The sequence below is a fragment of the Danio aesculapii genome, chromosome 1 (assembly GCF_903798145.1).
Source record: "Danio aesculapii chromosome 1, fDanAes4.1, whole genome shotgun sequence".
Taxonomy (NCBI): Eukaryota; Metazoa; Chordata; class Actinopteri; order Cypriniformes; family Danionidae; genus Danio; species Danio aesculapii.
Window position 1 is genome coordinate 22,899,233 of NC_079435.1, and position 27,788 is coordinate 22,927,020.

At 35.3% G+C, this 27,788-nt stretch overlaps 1 protein-coding gene across 4 annotated transcripts; it reads right to left on the bottom strand.

Annotated features, from left to right (window-relative positions):
- Positions 1-1,204: 1,204 nt before the first annotated feature.
- Positions 1,205-27,507, bottom strand: galnt7 (UDP-N-acetyl-alpha-D-galactosamine: polypeptide N-acetylgalactosaminyltransferase 7). 4 transcript variants are annotated; one of them, XM_056457593.1, is made up of 12 exons: positions 27,035-27,507; positions 24,028-24,473; positions 19,275-19,441; positions 13,369-13,499; positions 13,199-13,278; positions 11,365-11,547; positions 8,197-8,314; positions 5,564-5,686; positions 5,032-5,250; positions 4,837-4,935; positions 4,135-4,263; positions 1,205-2,170 (listed from the first exon to the last, which is right to left on the bottom strand). In XM_056457593.1, exons 1-12 carry the CDS (start codon positions 27,158-27,160, stop codon positions 2,033-2,035), a joined length of 1,959 nt encoding a protein of 652 aa, XP_056313568.1. In that variant the 5' UTR covers positions 27,161-27,507; the 3' UTR covers positions 1,205-2,032. The 4 variants fall into 4 exon arrangements, with proteins under 4 accessions (XP_056313568.1, XP_056313577.1, XP_056313560.1 ...); XM_056457602.1 differs by lacking the exon at positions 11,365-11,547 and adding an exon at positions 11,702-11,884; XM_056457585.1 differs by lacking the exon at positions 11,365-11,547 and adding an exon at positions 11,702-11,884 and having other exon boundaries at positions 24,028-24,476.
- Between the last annotated feature and the right edge of the window lie 281 nt (positions 27,508-27,788).

Consider the following 27,788-nt stretch of genomic DNA (forward strand, 5'->3'; position numbering starts at 1 on the left):
AAGGATCTCTTATTTAGCTGCGTGGCAAATGTTTATCAGAAGCACCTTCACCAACATGTAGTTCTTTCCCTGCATTCATCAACCAATCAGCCATCAATTTCTATACAGGACAATGAGCCCCATCACAGCAAAACAAATACAGTAATTCTTTAAAGCTGAAAAAATGGAGACAATTGAATGGCCCGCCCAGAGTCCTGTACAAAACCTTGTTGAAAACCTACAGAAAATTCTTAGTTACCAAACTATGGCCAAGAAGTGACAGACTAGTGAAGTTATTAAAAGCAAGACCCCGTACAATTCATACACCTTGTTGACTGCTGTAACCAGAAATCTTAATTGATCTTTCTCCATACTACAACAACTGTTGTTCTCTAATTTTGATAAGGGTGACGCGGTGGTGCAGTGGGTAGTTGCAGTTCACCTCACAGCAAGAAGGTCGCTAGTTCAAGCCTCGGCTGGATCATTTGGCATTTCTGTGTGGAGTTTGCATGTTCTCCTCGTGTTTGTGTGGGTTTCCTCCGGGTGCTCCAGTTTCCTCCACAAGTTCAAAGACATGTGGTACGGGTGAATTGGGTATGCTAAAATTGACCGTAGTGTACGAGTGTGTGTATGGGTGTTTCCCAATGTTAGGTTGTGGCTGGAAGGGCATCCGCTGCGTAAAACATATGCTGGATAAGTTGTCGGTTCATTCTGCTGTGGCGACCCCAGATTAATAAAGGGATTAAGCCGAAAAGTAAATGAAGGAATGAATAATTTTGATAACTCTTTCCTAAATAATAATAATAATAATTATTATTATTATTATTAATAATAATAATAATAATAATAATAGTAATTGTTAAAGTGAATTACCTTGGTAATTTTGTAAAACACTATTCTACTAACATGGTATAGCCCCAACTGAAATTTCTTAAAAGATTCAATGACTGAATTAATAAATAAATAATTAAAAACAAATTGTTCTCTAAATTAAATCTCCATATGCATGTCTATTTATAGTACATCCTATATATAAAATATAAATATAATAACATGCTTGTAATAAACCAAATGTTGATGAGGGCACTAATATAGTTAGCAGTGACAGTTACCTTGATATATACTGTCGTTTGTGTTAATGGTCCTTCAATCCACCTCATCATCTAATTGGTTGAAATGCCAGTTAGATCCTTTGACCTGCTAAACCAATAACATTAGAAAACGGTAACAGACCAGTAAAAACTTTCATTTATTTTCTTGAGAAAACAGCCAGTATAAGTTAGATATATTTACACCTTCATTGGGAAGCCCACCATATCTCAAAATGTTAATTTAGAAATGATCGTATTTACATTGTACAAAACAAACAAAAAATGTACACATTGCAATCATTCTTGCCCTTAAATCAGAACTTTGCTCCATTTACTCGATGATTTTTTTGGCCAAGAGTATTATAATCAATCACTGATTTTCACAAAGAAGTAAACATCTATTCCCCCAACCAAGCAAACATTTTATGCTGTAGACAAAAATAAATTCTTTTTTTTCATTGTTAACCCTTTGTCCCCATTTCCCTTTGCTCTCGACTCCCATTCTTTTCCCACAGAATATGGCCAAAAAATGTGCCACTGTGCCAAAGACAAAAATAGTTCAAGTTGCAGGTTGTCATCTCGAACACAACGAAGGTCCAGTGTTAAAAAAATATATGCATCCCAGTACTTGATGGACAACCTGTACTTTATAAAGGAGCAGCAACAAAAGTGGTATTAGATCATTTATCTCAGCACACATTGTGCACATTCTCTGAAAAGGGGCAAAACACATTCTGTTAGGTAGACCGCCTCCAATCCAGGATTCCATTGAAAAACCCATGCGATGGACACTGTGGGGACAACCCGATGTAAACATAGTCTTCAATGGAGGAAACAAAAAAGTTTATGATCAAAGTTCAGAGTTATTCTGGCGATGACTAGAACTTCATTAGTCACATGTATACTGGTAAAACCTGTTGCTGTAGTCAGTGTTTATCCTTGAAGCACATTTGAACATGTTCTTAAACTGCCACGATGTTGTTCATCTCCCACTTCTGAGAGCTCTTACTGTTGTCACAGTCCGCTATATAGACCTTGTGCAGGACGTCAGAGCGATCCAAGCATTTCCCCGTAGGTAAATGTGTGAATCGGTGTAGATCCTATGAAAAAGCAGAAGCAGGAAAGTTCAGCAAAACATCCCTGCAGCAAGGAATAAAGCTTGCTAGGACTTTACAAAGTCAGGTATCATGAACTACTTTTTTTATTTAGCAGCACTGGTTGCGATTCATTTTTCATTGTGATTTTCAAAAGATGTCTTTGTTAAACACTGTAAGCCACTAAGAACTAAATTAACCAGCTACAAAGTGAATCACATCACAAACTTTGTAAAGAACTTAAATTGAAAATCTGAAGATAAGAACAACAACTGTACTTAACAGTAATATTAAAAGTGATGATATGAAGTTATCAGTTTTATCTACACACAATATAATCACAAATTTATTTGAAAACATGCAAATAGATGCAATAATTTAAGAATAAGAGCATAGACTGATAACTTGATTTCAAATATTTTGTACAACCCCATGGGTAATGTAGCTTTTTACTGTACACACTCTACATTTCAACTTGATCGTTTTAAAAAGAAGTAGATTTAATACAAATAAATAGATTCAGCAAAAGCATACAATAGATTGACAACCTCAAAACATGTGTTTTAAACCCGATCAATTACAGCTAAAAATTCAGGTTTGAATTCAGGAAATCTTCTGTTGCTGTCTATTGTACATTTTTATTGATTTTTTATTTAGTCTGAACTGATGTATAATTCAGTTTGAAACTGATTGAAAGTATTATTTATAGTTCAATTTCTGTATATGCCTGACTGATTATAATTGAAGATACATTTCCACAGTATCAATGAATTAAAAACAAGTCTCTCATACAGTTCCCCATTCAGACAATGTAGGCAAAAAGAGACAATAGATATCTTTTCACATAGATCCATAAACTACATTATATTGCTGTATTATATATGCCAGGACAGTGATGTCACTTTTTAAATTATTCATTTATTTATTTATTTGAAGGCGAAAATTGTCTAGCGTTCAAAAAGTTTGCATTTTCTACAATTAGAAACTCGGTTGTTTTGTAAATGAACAACCAGAATTTCTTAAAGTTACTTTGTAATTATTGTTCATTCATTCATTTTCCTTCGGCTTAGTCTCTATTTTAGCAGTCGCCACAGCGGAATGAACCGCCAACTATTTCAGCATAGACATGTCACTTGTATAGTTTTGAATAGGGAAAAGTGTAATATGGTGAATAAAACCCTGCCAACTAGTACAGGAGCCAATCAGCGATCGCTATATGGTGAATAAACTCTGCCTTATAGTACAGGAGCCAATCATCGATCGATATAGACTGACTATAATTCCATGGGAGGGGCTCGGACCAGACCTGAGTTTCTGCAGATTTTGTGTGATTTGGATGGTTAGAAATAAAGCTAAAGAGACAGTTGTTGTTTAATTTTATTGATGATTCCTAAAATGAAACTGAACTGTAAGCTTGGCAAGCAATTCTGGAGAATTTCATGTTTCCCCATTCAGACAGAATGCACGAGCATACTGCCTAAGGGGTGTTTCAAAGATGGCCGCCGAGTGAAATGACTTAAAGGCCTTAAAGGGACTTTGGTTTAATGCAGCGGATGCCCTTCCAGCCGCAGTACTGGGAAACACCCATACATACTCATTCACACACACACTCATACACTACAGCCAATTTAGTTTATTCAGTTGACCTATACCTCATGTCTTTGGACTGTGGGGAAACCAAAGGAAACCCACACAAAGATAGGGAGAATATGCAAACTCCACACAGAAATGTCAACTGGCCCAGCCGGGACTCAAACCAGTGGCCTTCTTGCTGTGAGGCGACAGTGCTAACCACTGAGATGCCACGCCGCCTTTGTAATTAGTTGAAAAAAAAAATAGGTTTAAATCCACACTAAACACAAAATATTTATATCAACACGTTGATGGATTTATAATGCTTGCTATTTGGTTTTATTGATTAGGGACCAAAGCTGCATTTCAAAAGAGGCTTGATATCTGCTTTGACATACCTTAAAATATCTCCACTCCGTGTGCTCGTTCAAGTTACAGTGTGTTATGATGACAGCAGATCCATCTCCCCCCTTTGTCAGGCACTGGTCATACTGCATCAGCTGGTTAGCTTCATTAATTCTAAAGAGCTGGGAAACATAGTTGAAATCAAAATGATTAGCCATCCTGTAAACTGTTCTTTTACTTTTTCCAAATATTTCCCAAATGATGTGTAACAGAGTAAGGAATTTTTTACAGAATTTCCTATAATGTTTTTTTTTTCTACTGGAGAAATTCTTCAGTTTTATTTTGGCTAGAATAAAAGCAGATTTAAATTTTTGAAGCATTTTAAGGTCAATATCGTTAGCCACCTTAATCATTTTTTCCTGATTGGTTACAAAACAAACCATCCTCATACAATGACTTGCCTAATTACCATAATCCAAATTACCATTAACATAATTAACCTAGTTAAGTCTTTAAATCGCACTTTAAGCTGAATACTAGTATCTTGAAAAATATAGTGTGAATTATTGTACTGTTATGATGGCAAAGATAAAAGAAATCCGTTATCAAAATTAGTCATTAAAACTATAAATAATAATATAATTAAAATTCAACAGGAGGGCTGTATATGAACTGCATATGAAACAAATGAAGTGAGAACAAAAATAAAATTGAAGTCAAAGCAAAAGTTCTCTTGCTAAAACATTTCCTTTTACCTGATTGCCACCCATTCTATGACAAGGCCCAATCTCCACATTGCCACCATTGGTGTGGCCCATGCTGTCGATGCAGTAGCTGGTCTCGTACCCACGAATCTATTAAACAAAATACATAAATAAAGATAAATGCCATGACAGGCACAATCACCACAACTATTTTTTTTCATATCATTAATATCGTCATATATGCACCTCTCCCCATTCGACATTCTTTGGAGGCAATGGGTAATGCAGAGGGATGTCATATGCAATCTCCTCCATGAACCACTTGAAGCTCTTGCACTGATGTTCCTCTCTGAACTTTTTCAAGGTGCTGATGTCCCCGTAGGCCAGTGTGAGTGTCTCAGGCCGACTGGCGTAGAAATAGTCCTTGTAATCATCCCACCATACCTCCACCACCCGCACATAGTTCTACATGCAGCCAATAAGCAGAGTGAGGGTTAAAGTCAAGTACGCTGTAATAAATGCAGGGTTCCACACAATTCCTTCATGTTGTCCTAATATAAATCGATTACGCTAACTTAATTGTTTTTACAAATTTAAGTAGATTGAACATAAAACCTTTAAGTTGTCCCCCTCAGAAAACTGAAGAATTGTGTTGATTCAGTTTATTTTAAACAAGTAGTTTGAACAAGCAGCAAAAATCTATTTTTAATGGTGTTAACAATGCTATGTTTTAAGATTCATCAAAATGTAATTATAAAATAAAAGGAGCTCAGCTGACCTTAAGTGTTGGGGATGAGCCGACATGAGCAGGAGGTGGGTTTCCCTGCCAGCCCTGCAGACGGTAGATGTGCCCCACCCGTGAACATGGCACGAACAGAAGCTGCCCACCGCACTGCCATATCTACACGGAACATACACATGGCAGGGATTCAGAAAGTGTCCATGTGCAAATAAACCACTCAAGTTGGCCAAATATGTTGCTCTGAGGCATTACCAACAATTCTTTCATAAGAACTGCCTGCCATTATTTAGGCTTGTTTCGGTATTAAATGTTCTTGTTGTGAAGAGTTTACTTGCTAAAGCTTTTATCATGATATACGGTATGATCACAATATTGACATAAGCTGCAAAAAAAAAAAGATTACTTTAAAAGCGATATTAAAACATATTTATTGTATTCCTTTACATGTTCAGAGTAAATAAATGTTTTGAGCAATAGATAACACTTTTTAAATAAATTCTCATTAGTAAACATTATGCATTCAAATAAACAGTGAGGAATAGCCATATTATAGTTACACTTTAAATTAAAAAATACAACAGAATTGTAGTTTCATTAGTCACATTAGTTGTTAACTCCAGTTAATAAAACAATTGAAAAACCTTTGATTTCAACTTGTTATTAGACATTAACATCACCTCAGATTAATAAATGCTTTTGTAGTTGTTATTATATTGACTTTAGTTAAATTAACTGATGTTAACAAATTAAGCCTTACTGTACAGGTTTAACGAATAAAAGACTTATAAATTAGCAGTATTTTCAATGACGTACACTGTAAAAATTTCACACAATCCTATCATGTTGTTCCAACACAAATCCAATTACTTAATTGTTGTTTTTTTTACAAATGTAAGTGGATTGAACATAAAACAAATAAGATATTCACAAAAAAAAATCAAGAATTGTGTTGATATATTAAGCATATGTTGAGCATATTACATACCATAAGTCTTTGAGCAATTGCTGTGATGCACTGTAAAAATGATTAGTTGACTTTACTCAAAATGAGTAAACTCTTGATTTTAAAACGATTAGTTGACTGTACTTAAAGTAGTGAGTAAATGTATTGCTTTAAAATTAAGTAAATGAACTACTTGCATAATTACAAAATTTAAGTTACATGGTTTTCGCTACATTCATTCTTCCATGGTGAGGTGCCACACCAAAATTCATTCCAACACGGCTGCATTACAGCTTCTCATTCAAAACATTCAGTCGTTTTTTTTTTTTAAATAGTGGGTTATTATCGCACCAAAACGTATTAAAAGGTAAGTGAATTATAACAGTGCAACCTTTTCTGTAACCGTAGTAGTGCTGTGCGTTATTTGTTTAACCCTTTAAGGTGACATTCTGACTGACTTACTAAAAGGTGCGTGAGGCTAGCTAACACGACGTAGCTTCCAGTTAAGATGAACACAGTTTCTATAATTATACTTTATAGATAAGTCTATGGCTCTACATACAATGACTTTATCTTGCTGGAGTTTATAGCCGTTTTACTTTATTTCAGGACGCGTTAATGCCGCTCTGAAGGTCTGTTGGAGAGATTCATAAATATTCCGAGCAAATCTAATAAATGTTGGAGACGTACCTGTTACATAAATGCACTAAATTGCACTTCAGCAGCATTTATTTGAGAGCACACAAGAAAATCTGTGCTTGAGCAGCGTATATTTGAGGGGGCGTGCAGGATGTTTTGTGCATGAGCAGATGAAATTGGCACGCAAGCAAAGAAATTACGCCAAATTGAAATAGGTACATTAGTTTGTAGATTGTGTAAAAGGCCTGCCGCCACAGCTTGAAAAAATCCTAGAGGAAACACCGAGTTAAATCAACGTAACAGTTCCAATTTACAAAGGGCTTAATCATTTTTCTTAAGTAAAGTTAACTTGCCGATTTTAAGGCAACATTTTTACTCACTTTTTTAAAGTAAATTAAATAATCACTTTTTACAGCATGAACTACCACTGCCAATACAACCATCTAAACATTCTTTAAAAGGGTACTATAAAAGTTACATTAAAAAGCCAATTTGTAGGAATTTTCATGAATAACCTTTTTTTTATTGTCAGTTTGTTAATGGCTGGAAACAAAATACAAAAATGAGACATTTCCAAACTTCCTAGCAGGTCTATGATAGCTGGTAGATTGATTACTATGTGATGGACGGATACAATCTTCATGTTAGTGCAGAAAGAGCTATTCTATATTGTGGTGTCAGTGTTTATTTTTTACAAATATAATCTTAAATGTGTTTTGTTGCATAATTAAAATGTGCAGTTATGATAGTTTGATTATGTAAACATGTTGGTGAATTTAGCTTATGCAAACATATCCATATCACTATGATCAGCTGCTAAGCCAGAACACACACACACACACACACACACACACACACACACACACGACTACACATTTGAGCAGGATATACATACAGTTCTAAAGTGTTGCAACTGAAATGGCCATTATTTACAAGTAACTGACAATTTCATGGATGTGACCAATCAAAACTGAATCTTGAATCTTACAAAAAAAAAAAATAATAAAATAAACTGTAACAGGATTTTTACAGGATTAACCTGTATGCAAACCTATGGAAAATAAACACACTTATACAAAAAGTTTACCTTGTATGAGATCTCAAAGTTTTCACCTCCCCAGATCTGAAGACCTGGATCATAAAGACCCAGCTCAAAGAAGAATTCTCTCTCAATTGCGAACAGCCCTCCAGCCATGGCAGGAGACCTGACACACAAATTCACCTGTCAAGAATGTTTCACCTTTTTTTTTTCTCCCATGATACACTATTTCATAACAATAACAGACAAGGCCTTGTTCAGACAGGTGGTACAAATCTGAAATACATTCAGTTTTGTCAATTAAAATGTATTTTGTGTGTTTTATCATAACTCAGTAGACCTGTTCACACATAAGTGTACTCAAAATAGTCAACCGTGAGGCCTTTTTAAATCCCAGGTAAGCAAATCTTAGGTTTTCTCCACAGTTGGATATCATTCCCTTGCTAAATGCTAAAACAACCTTTTATGTTTGATGAGAAATAATTTTGTAACTATGCAAATATAAACACCTTTAAGATTTTGTTGGACGTTTTTCAGATTTTTTTTGCAGCCTAAAATGACTGATTTTGCAGTGGCTTTGGCAGCAAATCTTGTAAAATTTTATTTTTTTTAACTACAAAAACATTTACAACATTCGCAATATGTACGTATATGTATTTTATGCATATAGTAGTTTGCTATTCTTTGTTGAAACTAACTGATTTACATTTGCAGCCATATGAATACACTAAGAAAATATATGTTAATTAACAGTTTCCGTACTTTGAGATTCACAAGTGTTTTCTGTTTATTTACGGTTGTGAATTATGGGATGTTGATCTCTGCTCTTTTGACTTTTAAATGACTTTTATTGACATTTTAGTAGTTTGAAATAATATCATGTATATGTCTGTATGAAAAAAGTCTGTAAAATAACAGAAAATGTACTGGCTGTTTATTACAAGGTTTTTGTACTGTAATATACACCAGCCTAGACAATATACTACTTTAAACTTTTAAAAATGTTTCTAAAAGTAACTTTATTTTTTTAAGTTAAAAGTTGTTGGAAGAAAGATCAAAGTCCTATAACACATAAACAAGAAAAAAGTCAAAAAAACTTCAAATTTATGGATATTTTAACAGTGCAATAAAAAAAGTGCTCTAAATTGCTATTTGTCCAATTTTCAGCAACTAAACATTTAGCAGTGGGTGGTGTACTTTGGCTGAATGAGAATTGAGATAATGTCACATGACGCATCTAAGTCTGCCAAAAATGTGGGAAATTTATGTCAATAAAAAAAAAATCTTTAAGCTCCTTTGAATTTTGCAGCATTTGCTTGATTTAACATTACCTTTTGCCATTGCTGTATCATTGGAGGGCCTGGAATATAAGCACCTAGTTGACTTCCAGTTGCTTAGCATCTAACCTTAATTCTAAAATGTTTCCACAATGTACACCAAAATAGGGGTAACATTGAAAAAAAAAAGTGGTGATAACCTTATAACCCTATAGAGTTACATAGTCCGATATTTAAAAATATAGTGCTAAACTGGTTCCAAATCACAAATGTGATGAGCTCCTGAAGTGTTAAAAGTGGAGTTCAGAATGTCGAAAACCCATTAAAAAGTTCTAGTATATAGTTTTTAAATGATAAATTACAAAGCATCCATGTGTGAACAGGTCCTTTTAAAAATTCTGGCTCATGTGTGTCTGTGTTTATGTATATATGTATTAGGGCTGGGCGGTAGGATAGTATATATTGTTACCATGGAATGAAATGTGTACTGTAAACAATCTCAGCATGCATGAAGCTGAGAGAGATGAGACTTGTGTTGCCAATTGCAAGAACTGTAATTGTTTACATTTTGTTTTTTTGATTTCTGGATTTTTTTATTTCAGTTTGATACGTACTTAAAGTGTTTACATATTTAAGTTTTATTTCCTTGGGGTATATTTTATATCTGTGAGAAGATGTTACTTCATAAATGTTTATAATAATAGGGCCTGTTCACATAAAATGTGACGTACAGTGGATTTGGTTGTTCATCTAAAAGACATATTTTGTTTACTATATTTATTCATTTTCCTTCGGTTTAGGCCATTTTTATCAGGGACCACCACAGCGGAATGAACCACCAACTATTCCGGCATATGTTTTACGTAGCGGATGCCCTTCCAGCCACAACTTAGTACTGGGAAACACCCATTTACATTTACACACACTCATACACTACAGCCTATTTTGTATATCCAATTCACCTATGGCGCATGTCTTTGGATTGTGGGGGAAAACCAGAGGCAACCCACGCGAACACGGGGAGAACGTTAAAACTCCACACAGAAATGCCAACTGGCCCAGCCGGGACTCAAACCAGTGGTCTTCTTGCAGTTCTAACCACAGTGTCACCGATAAAGTCTTCTCTTCAATATTCAAGCTGATTTATTATATATTTTCTTGAATAACTAATTTAATTTAAAAACTATATCATAAATGATGTGGTTACTTGTGAAATAAATTCTCATACCGTGAACTAAAATGTTGGTCATACCCAAGCCCTAATATGTATATGTACATAAAGACACAGACGCACATGAACCAAAGGCAAAATCTACTAATTCCAACATTACCCAGACTACCGAATGGGACATGCTAGGAAAAGCGGCTGAAGTCTGAAACTGATTTTCCCTGTAACATGAACAAAGCCAAAAAAGACACAAAAACAATTAGCAAAATGCAGAGATACCATCAAGACATTCACATTTTTTGCTAACATTTTTGTGTCTTTTTTAGTTAAACCTCAGCTTGTGAAGACTGCAGAGAAGTAGACAGAAATCAGCATAATGTGAAGATTAAGCAAAGATTAAGTACTCGCACTCTTGGTAAGCATGTGCCAAGTCACTAGATTAGATAGAAGGCAAGAATGCATGCAAAGAGAAGCAGAAATGAGGATTTACGCTTTCTAAATTCAAGTAGTTGAGTGGTTGACCCAACCAGAACAGCTTAATGAGTCATAATATATGAAGTCATTTATTTAAATAACTTCATTGCTTTATGACCATTTCACAGCAGTCAGTACGCTTGCAGGAAGTCTCTAATGAGCATTACAAGAGCTGAACTGTTAAAGCAACAAAGGCAAGCAGACCACCACCAAACTTTATAAGAGAGAGACCAGGTCCCTCTGCTTATGCATGTTGTGGTCAGCCCTAATCAGCTCAGGATTACGGCTCTAAATTACCGATAGGGCTCAGTTCTAGTTAGTCTCTTCTGCTTCTCCTTGCTACCCAGAGGCACGCGTTTCCAAAGCATGCTCCAGTCCCATGCTCCTCTGGCAAAGCCATCCTCGTCCCCGCCCCCCTGGGCCTCGATGGTGTAAGTCTTGCCGTTAATAGCGTCTATGAGAGGCACTGTGCACACCGTTCTGAACATGGCCACAGAGGACAGAGGAGAGGCAAGGGGGACGTCCATGCAAGCAAACATGGACGCATACACACACACACGGGGGTGGGGGAGACAAAACAAAAGAGAGACAAAATGGATTTAATGTCCATGCTTATGGAGGGTGGGAAGTTTACCCATATGGCTCGGTCTTATGCTTTCTCTTAGCCTTCTCCCTGCTGCTCAGAGGAACCCTTTTCCACAGGAGGCTCCAGTCCCAAGCGCCTCGCGCCAGACCATCCTCATCCCCACCCTGCTGTGGCTCTATGGTATAATCATTGCCGTCTATGTAATCTATCAACGGTACTGTGCAGACCGTTCTGCAACATTAACACAACATATAGTATTAACAATACATTTAGGTTAAAATATAAGCAAAACAAAAATACATTACCTGTGTATTTGGGGGGAGAAGTGTAATACTTTACAATAAAGTTTCAAAAGTTGTTCATGCAATGGTTAACATGAAATAACTACCAGAGATATTTTACAGCCTGTGTTAATGTTAAATATAAGTATTATTCAATATTAACAGTAGGTAAATGTAATTTATGAAAGCTTACTGTAAAGTGATACCTAAAAATCACATCAACATCACATCGTGATCAAAACAATATGCAGAGTAAAAAAAAACAAAGAAGAATTACACAGAATTAACAGATAAAATCCATTGATATTAATAAATAAATAAATGAAGAAGCATTGTTTATCATGAGATCCTGTTAATGTAGATAATGTAAACAAAATTAAATGTTGAACTACCAAGTAAAATAAACTATGATAAAGGAGACCCCTGCAAGTCATCGTAAAATCTGTTATAATATAAAATACAGATTTTACATAAATATAAAATATAACCTTTCAATGAGATATACAGTTGAAGTCAGAATTATTAGCCCCCCTTTGATTTTTTTTTTCTTTTTTTAAATATTTCCCAAATGATGTTTAACAGAGCAAGGAAATTTTCACAGTATGCCTGATAATATTTTTTCTTCTGGAGAAAGGCTTATTTGTTTTATTTCGGCTAGAATAAAAGCAGTTTTTAATTTTTTTAAATTAATTTTAAGGTCAAAATTATTAGCCCCTTTAGGCAAATTTTTTTTTCGATAGAGTTGTCAGAATTTGTTCTGTTGACTATATATATATATGTGTGTGTTTGTGTATACATATACATTTATTGTGAACACACACACATTACATATATTTACATAATTAAAATGCATTTTTTTAAATTTGTAAAATGCATTCAGGTGCTATAAGGAACTTTTATCATCTATTAAAAAATGTTCTTCATTGTAGAAAACAAGTAATTTAAGTTTCTATAAAATATTCTTCACACTACAGTTGAAGTATATATAAACACTATATAAAACTGACCCCAAACTTTGGACCGGTAGTGTCTATGTATATATACTCAAGTCTTTCAGTATTAATAATCATTGATAATCAATCATTTGTGGTGCAATTTAAGTAACAAAAACAAAATTTAAAGTCTATAATTTTATGAAACCAACATGAAGACTATGTCTAGAAATGCGTCACATTTTAAACTACATTTTCAAACTATTTAATGATAAATGTATTCTCAAAGTCTGTTTCAGTGTGCACAAAACCAGCCTAGAGCTTCTTCACACCTGTCTTTTGAAATGGGGGCCACCAGCGGGGCATACCAGTTCACTCCAACTTCACAATGTGCATCCAGGTAGATCAGCACCTGAAGACACATCCATCCAACGCGTGAGACAAACAAATGGGTACATTTACATAGAATCAAAAATCAGCACATTGATATTGAGGCCCAAACCTGTCCTAGAGTGGCTTTGCGGGCTCCTATGCTCCTGGCCTGGATCAGACCCTCTCTCTTCTCATTGCGGAACACTTTGACCAACCCGTTCCATTGTTTTATATACTCTTCCAGCCTCTCTTTAAGGTGAGCTAAACAGAGAACACATATAAACACTTTAGACTTTGTCCACTATAAAAGCCACAAAAACTCATTCATTCATTCATTCATTCATTCATTCATTCATTTTTTTTCAGCAGTTCCGTGTTATCTATTGAGAAGCATGCTAGTGATGAAGAATAAGAGATCTAACATGAGCAGAGGTATTTGTGTTTCTGCACTTAGTACTTACTGTAGTCTGCTATTGATGGTAAAACAAAGTTACTGGCATATTGCTCACACCTACATCATTTGCTATTGCAACCAGGCAGACATTGATTTTGCCTGAGCAAGCGGATCCAATGTGGTCACTTGCAAAATAACAGTGCAGACAGTCAGCCCTAAAGATTACACTTGAAAAACAAATCGAAACTGCGTGTGGCATGAACAAAGTTTTACTGACCTTTACTACTAAATGCATGAAACATTCTGAGCCTATACACCCTTTATCGATTCTTATCGGGAAAGTCTGCAGCGCCGCATTTATTCACAGTTCCCCTGTGAGCGATCTCTTAAAGAGTAATGATCTCCATTCAGGAACAGCCTGCTTGCCCCATATTAATGAACAAGCGGCCAGCATTAGTCTTCTGGCAGACTGCCTACAGGTTGTGGCAAAGATGTGCCTCTTTTACTTAAAGAAACAGTCCAATCATTTTGAAAACAGGCTCATTTTAACATTGTTTTTAATCCATTCAGCTAGTTTCTGGGTCTGTCAGAGCACTTTTAACTTGGCTTAGTTTAGCATAGATCATTAAATCGTATTAGACCATTAGCATCTCCCTCAAAAATGACCAAAGAGTTTCAGTTTTCCTAATTAAAGTCTTCTGTAGTTACGTTGTGTACTAGACAATGGAAAATAAAAAGTTGCTTTATGACTAGGAAGTTTCAACATGGCTAGGAACTATACTCTTGTTCCAGTGTAACAATCAAGGAACTTTGCTGCCATTTTAAGGCTGCAGAAGGTGCAATCAAATTCTGAAAATAGTCTGAAAATAGTCCCCAGCACCACCAGTTAGAATGTCTGTCTTGGTACATGATGTAACTACAGAGGAGTCAAGCTTTAAAAAGGTAAATTATCTAAATTATTTGATCATTTTTGAGTAAGCTGCTAATGGTCTAACCTGATTCAATGATTTATGCTAAGCTAAGCTAAAAGGGCTTAGTGAACAAAAAGTGCTCTTAAGCACGCGGAATAGACTACTGAGAGAGATATCTAAAACTCAAGCCATTCTTCAATTCACTAAACCTGAAAAACCAGTAACTGCTGAAGGAAGGTGACAACTCAAAACAGCCAGAACATGCAAATGACACTGTATTTAGAGGACTAAGGGCCAATTGGCAAGCCAAATATGGATGCTAGAGTCTTTATTTGAGGAATTATTGTCTTCTCGTGTTTTAAGATGTATTAAGTTAATCGTTTTACCAAGGAAAAAAATTCTTGCAGTAGATTAAGCACATACTAATCGTTCACCTCAAGCAGATGATCAATGTGAGCTTACAAAGTAGAGCTATTTATGCAATCATGACTTTAAATGAAACTCGAAAACTCTAATGTAAAGCATATAACCACCAAGCAAATTTGTTAAATAGATGTCTAAATATAGATGTCTTGGCTAAAACAAGGCTAAATTTGGTCTGTCAGTAAAAATCTGAACAAGTGTCCACAATTAGTCATCAAATAGACAGATCCAACAGACTTTGCATGTCATTTATTCTTGTCTTTTTTCTGATTAATCTATCTTTGAACAATTATTAGACATCTATTAGGGCTGGGCGATTTGGGCTAAAATCAAATCTCAATTAATTGAACATTTTAACTTGATTGCGATTAATGAACAATTATTTTATTTGTTTATTTCATTGTTTGCCCTCATAGTTCACTAACAAGTTTTGTACAGTAAATATACTCACATATTACAAGTGAGAGATTTCTGAATGAAGGATGCATTACTTGATTTTAAAATAATTGAAGGAAACACACACTATCTATTATCTATGATTATTTATCGAACATCAGTGTTGAACAACTGAAATAAAAAACACACATTGTCTAAAACCAACAGTCACGTTTTTCTTATAAAAAAAAAAAACATTTAAATAAGTTACTTGAACTTTTGGAAACAAAATAATAATTATTATTTTCAATATTTAATTTTCATGTTTTTCATATTAAGAGTAGAAAACAAGTAGTATCTTTTCTAAATAAAATAACTCTTCTACATCTTGTAAATAATATATTTAAACAGTGCATTTCTTGAATCTTCTGTAAACAAAGATTTTAACATAAACCATACGTTTATTGTAATGGAAAATATGGCGTCTGGTGCAGCTTCCAGTCATTGTCAATGTAGTGCAAATATGCGACAAGTAGTTACATTAGTCATTCTTTGAAAGATGCATGCATATGTGGTCACACGAAGGCTGCACCGGACCATACCTGTGTGTTTGATGTAAAAGTATAAAGTAGCCTTAACAGAGCAGGGTCATGTGACTTCACATATATTTCAATTCATTTTTTAGCCCTAACATCTATTAGACTTCCACTGACAGCCCAAATTTACCTTTGATTTAGCCAAGATGTCTATGTTTATATTAAGCATACACACACACACACTCACAAAAAAGAAATTGCAATAGTAGAAAACAATGAACACTTCTGGTATCTAAGAGTAACCATCATTGTTGGCTTTTTTGACTTGATTGTTGCAACAAAAAATGTGCAAAAGACATAAAACCAGCAACATCACTTACTTTAAAATAGTCAATATGACACACTACTGGGTTGTCCGCCATTACTAATAATGTCCACATTATGCAGTATGGTTCATTTGGAGAGAACAAAAAAAGAAAATGATACATTTGGTCCTGCCTGCACTGAAATGACAAGGATCAAATCTTATGACACACACAAAAATTTATTAAAACACAGTTCATATATCTGGTTACAAAGACTCCATAGGTATAATGTATCTTATACTGTAAAACCGGCTTATTATATGGCCTTAACATATCCCTAGAACCAATTCTGACAGAAAACATAGTATAGTAGTATGATTTTTAAGTGTTTTGAATTACAAGGCATATCCTTGTAAACCACCTTAAGTACAACTAGGTCATACCCATGTCATTATACAATTTTGTGTCCTCGTAAAGCACAAACAAGTACACACATGTACACTGTATAAGGCAGCATCATGATACATGACAAGAAAAAATACATGTATGGTCTTTTTCGGTCCTTTTAAAAGATATTATGAACTCATGTCCGGTTGTTGGTTTCTTTAGATCTCGTTGCCTTTAGACGCTAATTATTTTCTTTGTTCCCTATTTCCACCTGGGGATACTCATCCTGAGGCCTCTAGACATCGCGTAGCACCTTTGATCCAAGACCTGGGAAAAGATGACGCCAACCATAGAAGACTTCTAGTGGCCTCCATAATCCTGGACCAGGCCGTATCCGGAGTAGATGCTGTGGAGGTCATGGAGGAGGGAGAGCATGAGACTGATTCCTGAAAGACCCCAGTGACAGACGAGTCTCCGCATTGATCCCGTGGGTCAGCCTGAACACGCGCCGGTGACCTACTCAAGCTGGAATTATACTTTCGCCTGGCGCCACATCGCGCACCTCCACTGACTGCGCACGCACCTTGCGAAACGGAAGAGGCTTTTATACTTGCCGCGTTCGCCGTTGTGATATTTTTAAAATGACAGGGGGCAGTCAAAAGGAACCCACCGTAAAAATTAGACGAATAAACAGAGAAGTAGGTGGTTTCCTGAACTACGCCATCATAATATCGTTTAATATTTTTAAACAAATTATTTTTTTGTTTGTTTTTATACATTATTTTAATGATTATCAGCATTATTATAACCATTCAAGATTTTTTTAATCAGACTTTGATGGCTCACTTGCTGTTGCTTATATCTCGGACAGTTTTACCATTTAAAGTTTATTACAATATTAATCACAAGAGAACATGAGTTGCTCTACAAATACATTTTTATAATGGCAATAATAAAAGCAAAAAAAAAAAAAGTACACTTACTAAAAAAAATACTAATGTTTTTTTTTTATCAGTGTAAAAGCTATGACTGGTGGAAAAACATTATCTGTAATTGTCTCCACTTTTGCCATGGCCTCTTTTGGCATAAACAAACTTATCCCTCAGGTTTTTCCAAACTTTTTAACGTAAACTTTCCTCCTTTCCCACTGCTGTTGCTATTTCTAGCAAATAATTATTGGTCATCACTTGCTTTTGTTCATATCTCGGACAGTTATACAGACTGCAATTTATTAAAATATTAATGACAACAGAACATGGGTTGCTCCACAAATATACGTTATATTATTGCAAAAATAAGAGCGAAAAAGCACACTTACTAAAAAAAATACAGATTATTTTTAGATTTAGCCCGCTTCACAATTCACACATTATTGTATGGTTAGTTTCTGTCCTATACTTATGCTAAAATGCCAATAATGGTCCAACGTGATTACACTAATAAAGCCCAGAGAAACAGGGCGTCAGTATATTGTAAACCACTAGGTTTAAGTATTTCTTTCCAGTTATCAAAGAAATAATTCTGTGACTTCATTATAGTTTTGTAACTATTAAATTGTTTTAAATTCAAAATTAAACAAAATACATCAGTGTAAAATCTATGACCGGTGGAAAAACATATTTCTGTAATTGTGTATCTGGGTCTACACTTTTGCCATGGCCTCCTTTGGTATTAATAAACTTATCCTTCAGGTTTTTCCAAACCTTTTAACAAAAACTTTCTCCTTTCCCACACTTGTTGCAATTTCTAGCCAAGAATTATTGATCATCTGGTTATCTCTCTGATCACGGGTCATAAAGGTGTGTGTACAGTCGTACTGTTTCAGACAAAATCTCTTCAAAGTGGTTCATATTCAACTCAAACCAGTTGCGGCGTCGCACGCATTGTTCGCTCGAGTCTCAAAAAATGTCGTGTGCACCGCCAGCCGAAATCATGTTGCGCGCACCCAAAGCGAACATCCGCAAACTCAGCGATGATGTCACATTCGCCGCGCGCACTCAAGCAAACAAGCAGACGTGTCGAGTATAAACCAGGCTTCATAGCTGTAGCTTCTCCACAAAGGACGTCCAGCGTTCTCCTGCACCTAGATTGCAGATCTGCACAAGAAGTTTGGCCAGAGGAGAAATGGTTATGCCCAACTGAGCCTGGTTTCTCTCAAGGTTATTTCCTTCACTTTCGTCAATCAGTGAAGTTTTGTTTCTTGCCACTGGCTTGCTTGATTTGGGACTTGGGGAGCTGCGCATCAATGGATTTTGTCTTCAGTGTTTGAACTTTCAGCAGTGAAAGTTAAACCACATTGAACTGAACTAAACTGAACTTCAACTCTGAAAACTTGACTGACAAAGTTTACATTTACTAGAAATTCTATGTTTTGCTGCTTTGACACAATTTACATTGTTAAAAGCACTACAAAAATAAACATGAATTGAATTGAATCTTTGTCCCGTCTTCCATTCATATTTGCATTGTACTTGTCTGAAAGTACAAATGTCTGAAAGGTGAGCCGAGACCCATCCTTTCAGCAATCTCGGTCTCCTTGTTTGGTCTTCAACAGAATTCAGATGTGGTAACGTTCAACTCTTTTTTTTTTGGCACAAACTTCAATGCAAACCTTATGCTGAGTTCAATTAGTGCTAACCGCAGAGTCCACACATACACCATCTACACAGTAATTAATGAAGCAATGTAAACGATGCTAACACTACCTTTGTTACTGAAGTCATCAATCATGACAATCTCAGCCAGGTATTTCCTTGGGGTTCTTTTGATGACACTGTGCACCGTCCTCATCAGAGTAGACCAACCCTCATTATGAAAGACGATGATCACACTGGAGGTGAGGAGGTTTTCATTATAGTTCCAGTATTTACACCTGCAAACAACACACAGTTAATTACACATCTAGTGTAAAGGAAGTCAACTTTATTTGTGTGTGGTCTATGCTATCTATCAAGTCAATATCAGAGTCTGTACTACACACACAAACACATGCACACACACTTCAGCATGCATTAGTGGTAAATTCTTACACTTGCATCCTACTCCATCCTGTGGAAGCCATTTATAAGACAGGAAACAGCAACTTTGCACATGGTTTCCTCCATAGAAAGAATTGCAATGCCTAGTCACACTTCCTCATTCTCTTTCTACGATCGAATTTAAAGTTAGATTTTTCATTTTGCACAAGATATTAAGAAAGTTTCAACACAAGTCATATAAAAAATATATAGACTGAAAAAAAACACACAATAAGAGGCTTACTTGAGCAAATATTGAAGTATATGCACAAACAAGCTTAATATTGAGAAAAACCATGGCCGTGTTTGCAGGTTGCAGTTGGGTTGTTTGCATTAGAGATCAGTATATGTACAAGTTGTCATATTGCAAACAAAAATTATAATGTAAAAGTTTGAGCAGGTAAGAAAATACAAAAAAAGAGAAAACACTTGTTGCCTAAAGTAAACAGGACAAGCCTATGTATATAATACAGGATTAAACTTATGCATTATGTTCTACCAAACAGAATATTTAGCTCCCAGCACTATATAAAACACAAATCCTGTATGAAACACACTGCAAGAGAAACCCTGGCTATCCTACAATAGTTTAGCCTCTTTTTAGTGTAGGATCTATGCTTCAGTGTTCTTATGTGTAAGAAGGCCTAAGTTGTGTGTTACATAGCACAGTAAAGCGACTCAACTGGTAGAGCAACTCACTCCCATGATGTTCAATCTCGCTGGAGTTCGTGGTGTGCTGCACTACTCATAAACATGTTGTCATCATCTTAGCGCTAATGCTAACTGTTCTTTTAAACCGTGATGGATGGTATTTAGTTACATGTTTTAGCTAATTTTAGCATAGATTCTCTGAGGTAATGGAGCTGTCTGGTCGTGCAGTCAATTTTTAGGCCAACTCAGATGGTTAATTCATCACGAGTTCCCTTGAGAGTTTTTATTTGAATGAAAGCTTAAATTTGAGCATAAAATGAGGGTTTTGAAGAGAACGCTTGACGAGTCTTTCATTTAAAAATGACATGTTTATACCTTCAAGTTTTAATACTGGAAGATGCTAAGAAGTTGACTAAAACAGTTGGTAGAATCGTTTAACATGCTAGCTTTCACCACAGCTGTGATTGTAGTCTTCAAAACACATTCATTAAATAAATTCTAAACATGAATGTCTATTTACGTAATGTTAACCACTTTTAATTGAATTTAATTATTAATCCACTGATGGTTATTTAAAGTTAGTAGTTTAGACCAATAAAATCACATTTGCAAACATCAAATGCATTAATAATATGTACTACAGATTCTTTAATATACGTTTTACTAGTGTATTTGGATGATTATAAAAAACAAGAAACATATGGAAGATTATATTCCTTGTCTGCTCAGGATAAGTGCTAAATTAAGTATAGTAACTGGGACTTTGCGTTCTAGGCTAATTTTACAATATAAAAAAAGATCTGTAGCATTTGAAAGCAGTAACAAACAAAGATGACATATTTAAAATGTCAAAATTATACAACTTGACTGTTAACATGTGATCAGGAAAAAGTCTAATGAGGAAGTCATGACTAAAATATGAACTAAAGCAAAACAGCGTGACCAAGAAACAAAGTGTGTAAACGCTGACATCTTTAGATAGAAGTTGGTATCGCAGTGTACACTCACCAACAGTTCTGTTTGTCAAAATAATAAACTAATACAAGAGGCCAAATATTATTATGTTATTATGGTCAAATCATAATTAACTCTAACAAAAGTTAAACATTTACCTGACCAAACAACTCTGCAGTGGTCTGAAAGTCAAACACCCTCAGGCTCGCAGCTGATCAAATGAGCCACACATACACAAACAAAAAATTATAATGTCACTAAATAGCAGGTGTTCGGTTTCCATTATCAAGCGCACTTTTACACCCTGCCTGTAGCAATGAACAATGGTGTCCATTGTTCCAGATACTTTCCAGATCGTTCTCATTGCATAAGGTAATGTCTTTGAAGCAAGTGAGTTTTAGTGAATATAATCATATTTGACAACTGTTAAATGAATAAGATATAATTCATTTAACAGCTGTCAAATATGGATCTATTCCCTATATATATATATATATATATATATATATATATATATATATATATATATATATATATAGATAGATAGATAGATAGATAGATAGATAGATAGATAGATAGATAGATAGATAGATAGATAGATAGATAGATAGATAGATAGATAGATAGATAGATAGATAGATATGTATATATATTTGATAACTGTTAAATCAATAAGAATTTCTTAATTCCATTATATTTAGCATCATGCATCTCAAAGGCCACAATATGAAATTTTGCAGTTTTCAAAACGATATTCTCCCTTGAATTGATTCCTTAACTTAAAGTAGTGAGTTTGTGCTTTTGGATGATGTAAACTGGTTTTTATGTCAGAGAATAACGTAAACGCATCATTAACTTTATTAATGATTATTTTATGTTCAAGTGGTATTTGTAGGGAGTTGGATGCAAGAAAAGTAGCGTAAACCGTGTTTGTAAAGCATAAATCGCCATTTACTGTAAAAAACAGTCTACTATTTTTCACCATAGCTCTACTTTAAAGGTATCCACAACAGTTTTAACCAGGTAAAAAAAAAATTATTGACTTATAACTTCTCAAGTGAGAGAGAAACTGCAAACAACAGACAAGGGTGAACCTTTCCTAGTGTGCAGGTGTTCACAAACATTTAATTAGTATACTTTGAAAGGCTGGGCATCAGATTAACTACACTGTATACGCTAACTACACATAAAAATGAATTATATTATGGTCTTTTTTTTATATATATTTTATTTCTATACTGCTTTTTACAATCTAGATGAGGCATGGGCAAACTTGATCCTCAAGGGCCGGTGTCCCTGCAGAGTTTTGCTCCAACACTAATTAAACACACCTGAACACCCTAATTAGTGTCTTTAAGATCACTAGAAAGCTACAAGCAGGTGTGTTTGATTAGGGTTGGAGCAAAACTATGCAGGGACACCGGCCCTCCAGGATCGAGTTTGCCCATCCCTGATCTAGATTGTGTCATAGCAGCTTGACATGAATGAAGAATAAAAAAACCCATAATATTTCATATGGGAACATATGAGCTTTTTGAATCACCTTGATGAGCAAATAATAAGCGTTAATATTAGGACTATTGTACTTCTGTCGGCTCAGTACCTGAATATATTTATGTGTACATAAGTATTGAAGATAATATGCTTGTCAAATTACTTTGTAACAGTTGCCACCCCCAACCCCCCCAAAAAAATCTGTCTTCATTTACTGACACATTTTTTGGGGGTTACCATTTACTTCAATTACACGAAAGCTATTATTAAAAATACTTTCTTTTAAGTTCCTCATCTAAAAGGAAGTAATTTGTGAATGGTAGTAAATGTACAACTTTTTTGTCCCTTTAAAGCCCGCCAGTATTACCCACTCCAGCCAAAACAACACTGACAAACATGCTATAAACCTGCACTAATGATTAAACTGCTAATGATAGAAACACTGCATTCTGTAGTATCAACTCTTGCATAACAAGCGTAAAGCATATAAACCAATGTAAAACAAGAAACAATTGCTATATACTCAGAAACAAGAAGTTTATGTCCCAACTGGCTGACCTACACTGCTCAAATAAAAAGCTTGACCTGTTGTGAAAGCTTCAGGTCACTTCTGAAGCTGTATGAATTCATAAAGCAGTCTCAGGCAGATAATCCAGCTTTCCAGCTTGGAGGGGAGTTAATGAGAGAGACTGCGGCTTATCACTCAGCTGTGACGTGGCCAAACAACATTTTGGTGGCTGAATTATGGGCATTTTGCCGATCCTATTTCATGTCTGGAACATTAGTAACAGAGTGCAACTAACATTCCTATACAGTGAAAGGTGTAACATATCTGACTTCTAGTACTGAATCACAGAACAATGTTACTTTTAGACGTTTGATATTTGGTATTTAAACTGTAAATGCTAAAACACTTTAATATATGACAAAAATCTAGAAATTATGATGCCACCATGTGCAAAATGAAGGATAATGGAGTTTTATGTTGTTGTTAAGAAGTGAAAACAGAGAAATGAGAAAATATGTGGCTAAACAGAGGTAATGCGTCACTGAAAAAACTTGTTTGAAAAGGTGTGTCTTTATCGTTTTGTCTTTCTAGATGTGATCTTAGAAATAACTTGGAAAATAAACATGCCCGACCTGCCTCTCCATAGCCTAAAAAATTATATATTTTTAATTGGAAACTAACATTTAACATATTACACAGCAAAAATCCTTTTAAAACAATGAAAAAACATGGCTAAACAAAAACTGAAGACTCCACCACAACCGCAACCACCCACCCATTCACACACGCCCATATACATTCACAAAGCAGAGTGACTAGTATCCTCATACTCACTCTTCATGACGCAAGTCGCCGACGGTTCGATCCAGAGAGATCATGTCACTGGCTACCATATTAAAGCCAAATTCCTTGATGCTGGCTTGAACCGCATCTTTGTACTCTGGTCCCAGAACGAACGGTTTACTGCCCTCTCCCGGTCCGCCCTGGACCCCATGAGGCTCAGGTTCTTTCGGCTCAAAGTTGCCCAGAGTCCCTTTGTTTAACACAGGATCACTGTACAGATTGGTGTGGGGTTTAAAAGTGATATATTGCTTTTGGATGACATTCTGCTGGTTTTGGGCTTTGAATGCTGGGTTTGGGTTGTCCACATTCTTCTGGCGGATGGACTCCAGATCGACCTCAACTCCTTCGACATGGGGCCAAGGAACAACTGGCTTAAACTGGTCAGCGACGTCGTTATTGGGAAAGTTGGGCTGCGGGAGTTTATCAGCATCTCTTCCCTGCTAATAAAATGAAACAAATGTGTGAGACATTTTTGGAGCTTTTGTTAGTTAAAAAGACATTAACAACATGTTTATACCATATATGATAACATCTGAATTTAATTAAATTATCAACATGATAAAAGTTTGCTGCTGAACTTATACAAAATATACTACATGCCCTCTGACTAAGGCTGTACGATATTGGAAAAATTCAAGATTGTGATTTTTTTTATTTTGCGATATATATTGCGACATGAATACAGTGTCGCCAGATGACTTAATATCTCTATTTGGAAAGAATTTATAATGTTAGATCAATTGCATCTCCATAAAATCTAATCAACAATCTATAAAATTTTTGGGGTCCACCGACCCATTTTCGTTGTGTATTTACATGCATAACAACCTATAAACAAAGTCAAGAAAAAGATACAATTGAAATAGTGTTTTATTGTTTCCCAAAGTTTCCCAAGTATTTAAGTACAGTAACTGAATGATGAAAATAAAAATAATTCAAAACATTTAATCGTAGATAAGGTCACAAATGGTATGGTTTCTTATACCTGAAGACTTTTAAAATCATTATACAAATCACAGGTATCAAAAACACATGCAACTGATGAATTATAATACAAACTCAACAACATTGCGTATATCCTGCAATGTGACTATTGCAAATGATCACATATCGATATCAATGCTGAAACGATATATTGTGCAGGCCTACCTCTGACTGTCAGTTCATACGCAAAAAAAAAATCTCAAATAGTATAATTCTAAAAATATGTACACCATCAGGTTGTGCCACATCTCTTTGTCATGGAATCATTACTGGTCGCCTAAAAAGCAAGAATAACTGGACTGAAGCAAGTTAAAAAAACATTAAAGTTTTTTTTTCCGGCAGGCAGTTTTGAAACATCTCACAAAAAAAAAGTTATGGCCATAAAAACTATGCATTTAAGATCCACAAATAGAAAAATAATCTATGTTTTGTGAAAGCAAAATGTTGTACTGTCATTATTTTTTTTTAGCTTATGAATATTATTTCTCGTTTGAGTGCAAGCGTCATATTGCATCTATATTATATAGGTCTGCTGTGTTGTTTTTTATTATTTATTTTTTTTATTGACTTATATAGTTTCAAAACAATGTGTTGCAAGACAACTATTTCAAATGCCAGACTTTTTTTCATGCCTATTATTTCACATGCCAGCATTAGTGTGAATATGTAAAGCATTACAGGAAATTTCAGCTAACATTTACATAAGCAGCTTTTATGTAAATAACAAGCCGAGTTGAAGTGAGCAAACGAAGAAATCCTCTGCACAAATAATGTACGCTCTATTCAAGGGAAGTGTAAATAAACCTAAAGGAATCTACACAATAATACCACAATAACAAGTTAAACTAAACCAGACAGTTGTTACGGCAAGTGACAGAAAGCTGTCAAGTGTGCCATATGTCAAGAGTGCACTCCCTTTCATTCCCCATACTAAACCATGCTTCTGAAAGCAGATAAGTATGTGTCATTGGACACTATTTATATCCGGCAGATATTTAGCCTTAATTCAGTCTGCAAGCATATGGACGCTATCAAACTGTCTTGTTGTGATAATTGCTTTTTCACAAGTTTAATGAAGATCCACAGTATAACAACTGAACTGTATTTAAAGTCAGCTCCATCAAACAAATAGTTATAACTTTTGGATTAAAAAATATTAACCCTTAATTAAATACTGAGGATGGCCTTGCTTTAATAAATACAGCACTTGCCAGTATACTTTAATGTAAACAATAGCCTTTTTTTCAAGTGTTAATAAGCAATAGGCCTACAAATAAATCAGAAGATTTCCAATCAAAATCTATCATAGATGAGATTAAGATTTAAATATTAAAATAAATATTCAACAAGCGTGTATTGCTGTTATAACACATCGAATAACTGTTATATCAATCTGAAAAAAATTAGTAGGCATTTTAAAAGCGGAAATAACAAATAATTAATCACGGTATTTTGAGGTTCTCGTCATAACAATGTCATACATGTTTATAGGCATGCTATATTGTTTCACATGTCTAATTATCGACCCCCAAATTATTTGGAAGACCCCTTTAGTCTACAAAAAGTACTAGAACATGGAACCATCTTGATGAATTTGACACAAACCCAGCTGCTTTTTGATTAATGATACATAATGGCACGATGTAACGTTATGTTAATACTGCGTGTATACAAGCAACCAGTACCTAAACCAACGACCTTCCGGGTTTTCGTTGAATTCGCTACTTATGAGAATGTAAAGAGCTACATTAGCTGTTCGTGCTAGCAGACACATATCTGCGTTTATTGAAGCACATATTGACATACATTTCGAGATTAATATTAACGTCCAGAGTCTGATCCAATTCATCGGTCAGTTCTCGCTGCTCATCTCCATGACAACAGCAGCAGTTAGCATGCTAATAATCATGCTAGCAGACCCTACTGAATACTAACACAGGCTGAAAAAATAACAACACAATAACAGAACGAAAACAATAACGTGTCAAGGTAACTAACGATAATTCTAGCTTACCATTACACCGGCAAACGGGTTATCGTCTCCAGCCTTCGGTGTCAAAGAAGACCAAAGCAAAACCAGCCCCAAAAATGTGCCGATGACCAGGACACTTCGAAGGATGAATCCAACCTTTAACCTCATTTTGGGGGGAGGAAATCAGTTGAAAAATAAGAAAACAGAAAGAAAAAGGTGGGCTTGCACAAATAAATAAACACTCCGCAGCCTGTATGGCCACATCGAGTCCCTCCCTCCTTCTTCTCACTCTCGTTTTCTTTCTCTCTCTCCTCTGCTCCTTTATTCAATTAAACTCCCACTGTCCTCTTTATGATTTGGCCACACACAAAAAGCAAATCATATGAAAAAAGCCCGCAGTTGCGTGTGTGTGCGCCACGCAGCCATGAGGACTAAACACACACGGATGTGTGAATGAACACACACGGACGTGCGGCATGATTGATAGCATATAAAAGGCCCGTGGAGATGTGCGGGGCGGTGACGTGGAACGGACACTTCCACAAGTTCTTGCGTTAATGGGCGTTCACACGCACAACTATTGCACAAGGAAGCTCGCCTTGTGCCACGCATGCATAACTATCACTATTGTTCTAGAAAGAACCCAGACGTGCTTCCGGATGACTGTAGCTCTTTTGATCACCCTCTGCTGTTCATTATTTCTGACCATTTTGATTATAAAATCAATGCACATTTATGTTTTAATTATATGTATTACTTAATACGTTGTATCATGTAGGGATTATAGGATACTAGA

What these genes read in the sequence shown, in the direction of transcription:
- galnt7 (XM_056457585.1), bottom strand. Translation starts at nt 27,160, where the DNA reads ATGAGGTTAAAGGTTGGATTCATCCTTCGAAGTGTCCTGGTCATCGGC. An exon ending in GCTCATCCCCAACACTTAAG is followed by an intron (nt 5,251 to 5,563) that starts GTCAGCTGAGCT and finishes GGCTGCATGTAG; the next exon opens with AACTATGTGCGGGTGGTGGA. An exon ending in ATAGAATGGGTGGCAATCAG is followed by an intron (nt 4,264 to 4,836) that starts GTAAAAGGAAAT and finishes TATGTTTCCCAG; the next exon opens with CTCTTTAGAATTAATGAAGC.